We start from the raw sequence: 7,841 nt of genomic DNA, 5'->3' as shown, positions 1-7,841 counted from the left end.
TATTATCTACTCAATAGCTGAATTTTTATTAAGATCATTACCTCGTTCATTGCGGTGTTCTCTTGATTGTTTTGCCCACCATTAGGTACTGATAGTAAGATCATAAAGTGTCCCGTGATCACATTGTTTTTAAGCTCGAAAAAAGAATATATATATATATATAATTAAATGACGAAAATTTAATAACCTACGTGGTTATTAATTATTCATCAAATCAACATTATGTTTTACAATCGTACCTCTATTCACAACTGCCATCTTGCTCCCATCGGCCCATTTTGTCCGATCCGGCTATCTTTTTCGACGAAGTAATGTCTACATACGGATTTCCTATTATTCCGTTCTCTCCACAGTCTTCGTTGTTTGATTCAGTTAGTCGTAGTGGCTGGGAATAGTACCAGGGTACAGCTTATGCCATTGTTGTACTGACAGATGCTCTGTGACATGCGTGGCAGGCTTGTTGTTGTAACAATATTTGAAAATGCATAAGAACTGAGGAAGCTATCCGCACAAACGTACACATGAGACGTAAACAAATAGACGCACGTAATTGTACGCGCATATCGACATAACGTGCATCCACACAGAGAAACTAATATCTTCATTGTCATTTTATGATCCGAACATCGGCGTAGCACTTATGTCACACGGTGGCGTATATAACGCCTGTGGTTGTTCGGATGCAACAACGGCTGTAACCGTGGCTGATACGTTCACCCTTGTGACGCGTCTTCAACTGCAGCCAACGAGATGGGTTCGATGCAGGCGTTGGGCGCTGAACTCGATTATCGAGAGTAAGACTAGTAACCCGATAAAGCCTTTACGTTGTAACATGAAACACAACCGTTACGAACACCCTCGTACAACTGCAACAGTAACGGCAATAGTTTGTAAAAACATCAGTTCGCTATAGGAATCGTAACGTTAGTGTTATTATAGCGTGTTGTTGTTGTTGTTGTTGTTGGATTTGACCGTAACCGTGAGAACAGCCGTCGTATAATGAGCGACTAGAACGTCATAATCATCATCATCATCGTCAAAAACATTGCACGATGTGCAGTGCTCTGCTGTTGCATCTATCGTAGGGTATTTGTATCGTCACTGTTGCATGCGTATGTTGTATCATGCTGTACGCGTTGGATTTTTCCGACAACGGCTGACAATCGGCGACAGTGTTGGCTCCGATGCAGCGCGTTGGCATAGTCAGCTGCCTGTGGGGATACACATGACTCATGCTGTTGCTGCCGCTATCGCCGACACGCGACCATTAGAGCCATCGTGAAGGCACTAGTTTTCTTCGCTTACGTCAGGCGTCATTAATGGGGACTTTGCAATGGATAAGTAGCTAACCACTAGAAGTCGGGCTGGTGAAATGGAAAAATGTGCGCCTGTGTTCTATCGACAACATCGCTCTATGGAGCTGGACTAGTAAAAGTTATCGTAGTTTCCCGTATATCCGCTGCATAGGCACACACCGTAGTCCCGTCTGGCTGGCATCTATTTGTTCAGCTCATCAAACGCAATAGATTGAAAAACGCTATTGACGTGACGATGCGTCCCATTAGGCACCACGGGCATTTGCGTTGATTTGCGAGGACAGGAAGACGGTAACACTCAAACGCATAGCTTTATTGTTGCTCTACTGTACGTTCCAGGGTCTAAATCGGCCTGGCCGGGTCTTGGTAGTCCTTTGATTTATCTATGTAGACGCAGATATGAGGTAAAACAACTATTTCGACCAGAGTTGACAGTTTTGGCAGACTGAGGAATAGAATATCGATGTAAAGCAAGGATAGAGGATATTGATATAAGCGCACCGAAAGCACGCATGAAACTTTTTATAGCCTTAGCAGTAAGATTATTACTCGTAGTAATGGTTCGACGTACCCGCCAGTGCGTTGGGTGTCTGCATGAAATCAAGTGTCTTAAATACCACTACAATATCTCGACAGGGATTGCGTCGAACAGGTCCACAAGTGGCTATAAACAGTTATAGCGGGAGAAAGCAGTTTGGCTACTTATAGGTGTATCATGTTCGAACGGTAAGAGAAACTGAAAATGTGTGGAGTATCAGACGGTTATCGTAATTCCCTTTGGTCTTCGTTACATTGCCTTGAAAGTCTGATGACGGTGCGCGGGAGCCATGGGGTCAGGCCGTAGTCATTGGCAGAAAAGATGTATCCTTCCAGGTGCCAAACTGAAAATGTTCTATTACATTATACTTCTTTGTTGTCTTAGTAAAGTTTTGCTATCGGTAAAATTGTCTCCGTTCCTCTTCGATGTAGAAGTTATCACATGACAAAAATGTATCTATTCGATAAAAAGTAGATGAAAAACAAGAAACGTTACAGCAAAAAAAACCAAAAACTTCGAGTCAATTTCGTGTACATTAACCCGATGTCGATTAACCTACTGTAAAGGCAATATCTTATTAATTCTCATAGATATTTGCCTTTGCGGCCAGTTGCGGGATCACAAATGATACGCAGAAATCCTTCATGTAGAATACGTAGACACTTCCTTTAGTCTATGTTTGTACTTAATGCAAAAAGAGCAGTAGATATACGTATCGAAGCATATGTTGGATCGCTATCAGATTAAGCGATGCGCGGATCAGGATTATATTTTACAGAGAAAGTTCATTAAAATTATGTTCGATGTAGCGGGTTCTGAATACGTACACACACACACACACTCAAACATAGTCATACCAATCGCTCCGGTGTTTCACACTGTAGTTCGTTTATTGATTAGTGTGAGATCCTACAACTTATTAAGTAATTAATCAATGTATGCTACAAAAATTAAGTTCTGGCAATAAGTAGAATTCCTGATACAAATTACGTTGATCCAAGTCCCCAGGAGTATTCTGGCTGTGTACGTGCGATAGCTGACAGTGCGCATAACGATAAGGTGAACGTAAAGCAAGTGTAAATAAAGTGAAATATCAACTTAAGTCGGCAATTAACTAGTTACCAACGAACTAGTAACCGTCTGTTTTTCTAAGCGGAAATCGTTTTCCGACTATGATATAGATGTTACGTTTCTATGAAGATTTCAATGAAACCTATTAGTGCAATTTAATTCCCAAGTTTCCTTAAGGCTTCACTTGTTCTGTGTGCGACAAAAAAGGGCAAAGGTGTAAGATTGTGGGGTTACTTTCTGTATGTCGCCCGTTTTGTATCGGTGTCACCGTGCGATCGGTACTTTATTTGATTCTTCTTGCGGTAGGGTTCGCTGCAAGGCACGATCCAAAAATGTTTTTTAGGCCTCAGGCTATTTATACTGTGTGGACAAGTCTTCGGAATTCCCTATTCGGCATGTTATTAATCCTTCGGTTTGGCGGAGATTAAACGTGAGTGTCTGCGCATTGCTTATCTGTATGAGAGGCTTCAGTGGCGCCGCCATTCAAAAATGTCACTCCTTTCTCTACTAATCGATTTGGACGACACCTTTTTGTGGCGTTATGTTCAAACACGATTTACTCGGACCAACCGTCACATAGACCTTGATTGGCTACAGAAGATTCTAACCTAATTTCGTTACAACGCTTTATGTTTTTCTTTGATTTTTGCCTTTTGTTTATCAGTACTACCTACCCTAATTTGTGACTATCTTCGAAATGTTGTAGACCGACGCTGATTGGCATTCAGCGCTCTTTCTCTTACGGGCATGATTTTTTGTTTGCATGAGTTAATGCATGTTTTTGCTCTGAAGTATGTGTAGAAATGGGATTTTTTTTGTAGGTGCTATTCTGCGATATCTACTGTACATTTAGTTTGTATTAATACGAGCTTGCTAGTGGAGGGGAAGTAGTCTTTATCTAACGAAGCATGTCCTTAGATGTGATCATCCGTTTGGTGCCGAAACAGTTATTTTTCACTTTATAAATGCATCTGTTTAGTCAAATACTGTAAGATCATATGTTTCGGTGGATTTTTCTTCCTCTATGTGTTTTTACGTATGTGTTTGTATCGTCTGTGCAAATTCTGTTCCAAGTAGCGGATAGCTAAGAAACACCGCGTGTTCAACTTGCCGGCTCCCTGCCGGCTTTAGAGTTAGATTTTTGTCATGTAATTGTTAACTCTTATTAGAAATTTACAGGCGCAATTCAGGGGTATACTTGTGCAGCTCAAACATTACGTTCAATTGTCAATATCAGTTAGACTAGATACTTAGGGCCTTTTTTTTCGCGCACCGAACTTGCAGGATCTTACGACTGTCGATGTTTCCCTGCCGTCCTATTTTGAAAAACATTTCATACGACAAATGGAACTACAATCACTTACCACACTCCAACAATTTAATTAGATTTATCAGCAGTTTCAGTTATCCAGATCAGATAATATGTCGCATGTACCCCAATTTGACTAATAAAGGAGTCGTTTTAAACATGAGGGCCGAAAAATTTAGTTTTTTACTATACGGGACGAGTTACGGTTTAATTATATTACCGTTTGCTCAACTGCTTATACAATACTGATACAAACTTTACGATGATACTTTGATGGATGCTTTCTGGACGAAATCATGTTTTTGCCATTTCTTTAAATTAATGAAAAACATATCTCATTGTAATCGATTATACGGATAATACGTAGGAAAGGATTTGAATTAAAAAAAAAAAAGCTTAATAAATAAGCTGAAGCTTTGGTACCCACAATTGCCCACGCAAGTTGAGCTAAATCTAAAGAAACTTTTCAATCTGCTACATTCGAAATTTCGCGGTATCGTGACCCATAAATATGGTAGCAGCAGCAGCAGCAGCAGCGAGTGAACTAGTCGCAGATCAATCAGAGCTCAACAGCGGGGTCAGATGTGACGTTTTACAAAGGACTACGATCTTTCAACACCGACACTTTCTGCCAGAGACCTTGCCCGTGACACAATAAGGACCATTACGGTTTTCACAGTTATGCCAAGCTGTTTATTTCTACTTCTATAAAGAAGAATGACATACGCGCGGTTTTTTGAAAACCATTACTTGATCTTCTTTTGCCTGGCGGTGCTCTAAAAGCTCTCGCATTTGAGGGGACTTCCGTGCAATTTGCACCGATAAAATAGTCTTGCTTGTCTAGGCCTTGAACGTTATCGATTAATATCTCATGAAGAAGCCTTGTGAAAATAGAATCTAAATATTGAAAGCAATATTCAACATGTCCCCAAAGGATAGTTTCAAGTAATGTGTTTGCACTGTTTAAGGCATTGATTACCATGCCGCTAACATCACGGAACTTAGATGACGGCTCTAGTTGTAGAGAAAGAGTGCATTGCGTCAGCAGAATGGAAACTTATTATCTAAGCAATACTAATACCTAGTGAGCTCTATATAGAGAAGTTGTACACTATCATATTTTCTAGGAAGAAATTCTAGCGCGAATACGTGTATCAGATGGATCACTCTGTAAACGTACGAGTGGTATTGGATCGTAAGATAACAATGAGCTTAATTCAGACCGTTCCGCTTCATGCCCGCCATAGTGTCATAGAACCTTTACTTTGACACGGTCGTTTCTTAAGCCATATTCAACTAGTTTGACATAAAAAGATTGCATGATTAGCCCGTTTTTTTGAACAAGTTAAATATTGGTTTGAAAATATACTTACACTTAACGCGTTCGCTGGCGACTCGACAGACACCGATGCGCTCTGTAGACATGACCGTCTCCGTCCATGCCGACTCGTATCGTTCGATAGTTCGTTGCGAAGGACTGCGCGGCCATGCCAACGAATCATTAACTACATATATACCGTATTTGAAAGGGCTTACAACTACTAGATACATCTCATTAGCACTAATTGCGTATTGCTCACTCGAACCATTGTAACCTTTCGAGATCGAGAAAAGATGACTTGCAATTTTTATAGGACAAACTCCGGTGAAACAGGATTTTTTCCTGTAAGAAAACGTGCTTTAGTATAGCATTGAAGATCTGTCCCACTGGAAGTGATAGCCCGCGTTAGTCTTGCTAAACAGTCCTATGAAATGGTAACCACAGAAGCAATTATTAACCCTAGTGTTATTGCCTTTGTAGTCATTAGTTCCTAGTAATTACCCTACCAAAATTAAGATTCGAATCAGCGACACCGTGTGCTTTTCCTGCAGGTTTACTATAACCTCTGTATGGAAACGCACTTCGAGGTGCGCGTCAGCCGCCTGAAAAACGCTGCCTTCTTAGGTAAAGCACAGATTAATGAAATCATTAAATTAATTAAATTGGAAATTTAAATCATTGTTGAAATTGTTCGCGGTGGAATATAATCCAGGCCCCGACTCTGGAGGCGCCCGGACCGACTGAAACTTTCCGGGCGATCAGTCAGAAGTGATGTGGTAGAGCTTTGTTCCACGCCTGCTGTTCAGTATTGAATCTAGACGTGTCCGTTTATCTACACTGCATTACGGGGCACCTGGTGTGTATGCGGAGCGCTTCCTAACCCGTGCGCCTATTTTAGCCTACGAAAATAATCATCGAGGATGGCTCAAGACGTCACCTCCGAAAGCAGGGAACTAGAAAACGAAGTTAACGCTACCTGCTGCGTGACTGTTCCGACCTGCGGTTGAACGATGCCTTTCGATAACCGAGATTATTTCGTTGAAGTGGATCTTTGTTACATAAACCTTTGAGAAAGCTTAATCAGGTTGAGTTTCTGCAGGCACAGACACATGTTCAAGGACAATGCGCCGAATTTCCTCCTATGAGGATTTACTTTGTGAACTAGTCTAGAGTTGCAAGAGACAGGTTTCGCACCATGCATCTCTGTTTTCGAAAATGCAAGAGCTCAACAAATTCGGTATGAGTACAAAAGATTTTTAACATCGAATCGGTGCCGTTGTGTACTATCTTCGAATCAACGATGCAGGGCTATTTAAGGCCACAATAAGCATTGTTGTTGTTCATCGGCATCCGTGCACCCGTACATCTTTTTAGTATGTCTGTTTAACTACGTGCGTCCATTGTATGTAAGAGCCTAATTTGATCAGAGAAGAGTTCGATTTGCGATGGCCGTTGTTGTATTACGCATCGCTGAAACACGCTGATGTTTATGTCGGCGTAGATTTTGAGACTAATGTACTGCGAATCTAACGACAGTTGCCGATGTTGGAACTAGTCAAAAAGCATTTCGAAGGATTATAGGCCATGGGGTACTTTTAGCCTTTTAGATCTTCCTATCATGTTTCTTAGACTAAACGGATGTTTCGATCTCATGTCTAGCGCGTTGCTCTTCTTCGTACTGGCGAACTGACTTGACAAAATAATAACATCTTTTTAATACAATGTTTTGAAAAAGCAGTTCTGAGAAGCTGATGGAACAGCATTTTATGTTAGATGTGTGTGGGTGTCCTTTGTTAATGAAGTAATTGTAACTTTGATTATCAAATATTCTATATCCAATTCGTTAGTCATAATGATATTAGTATACTTCGTGCATGTATCAAATCGATACGCCTATCGATTATTATATCATCAAGTTAGGTATATAATACTTTATTTGTCCCAGTGTAAATCATAAGTATTAAATAGACGCTTGTAGTTTTCACATGGTTGCCGCTCTTGTATGGACCAGTGGGTAATTTATACTATAGAGCTAAGGTCAAGTGTTTACCTACAGGATATCCATAAATCATCGAAGTATAGATTAGTTAGAATGATTACAAGCGTGCGATAAGTTTATCGCATTAAACATTGCCGTTTTTGTATAGTGTACCTGCTTATTTGCTTACATTTTGAAATCCGTAAGGTATAATGTTTGTGTATGTATGTATGTATGTATGTATGTATGTATGTATGTATGTATGTATGTATGTATGTATGTATGTATGTATGTATGTATGTATGTAT

At 40.3% G+C, this 7,841-nt stretch overlaps 1 protein-coding gene and 1 long non-coding RNA gene across 2 annotated transcripts in view; one reads left to right on the top strand and one right to left on the bottom strand.

Moving 5' to 3' along the window:
• LOC147754868 (uncharacterized) lies at window positions 1-6,336 on the bottom strand. The gene is made up of 2 exons (XR_015329948.1): window positions 5,608-6,336; window positions 1-2,197 (listed from the first exon to the last, which is right to left on the bottom strand). It is a non-coding gene; the product is annotated as an uncharacterized LOC147754868 (long non-coding RNA).
• The window catches only part of Hmgcr (HMG coenzyme A reductase), a 31,760-nt gene continuing 23,942 nt past the window's right edge, over window positions 24-7,841 (top strand). Inside the window, exon 1 of the mRNA XM_086992511.1 lies at window positions 24-794. Within this exon, the coding sequence (XP_086848637.1) occupies window positions 751-794 (44 nt within the window). The 5' untranslated portion in view covers window positions 24-750. The remainder of the gene's footprint in view (window positions 795-7,841) is intronic.

This window comes from Varroa destructor, unplaced genomic scaffold (genome assembly GCF_002443255.2).
Source record: "Varroa destructor unplaced genomic scaffold, Vdes_3.0 BEIS01000006.1, whole genome shotgun sequence".
Taxonomy (NCBI): Eukaryota; Metazoa; Arthropoda; class Arachnida; order Mesostigmata; family Varroidae; genus Varroa; species Varroa destructor.
The sequence above is the reverse complement of the archived record's forward strand: the minus strand, read 5'-3'. Positions and strand labels throughout refer to the sequence as shown.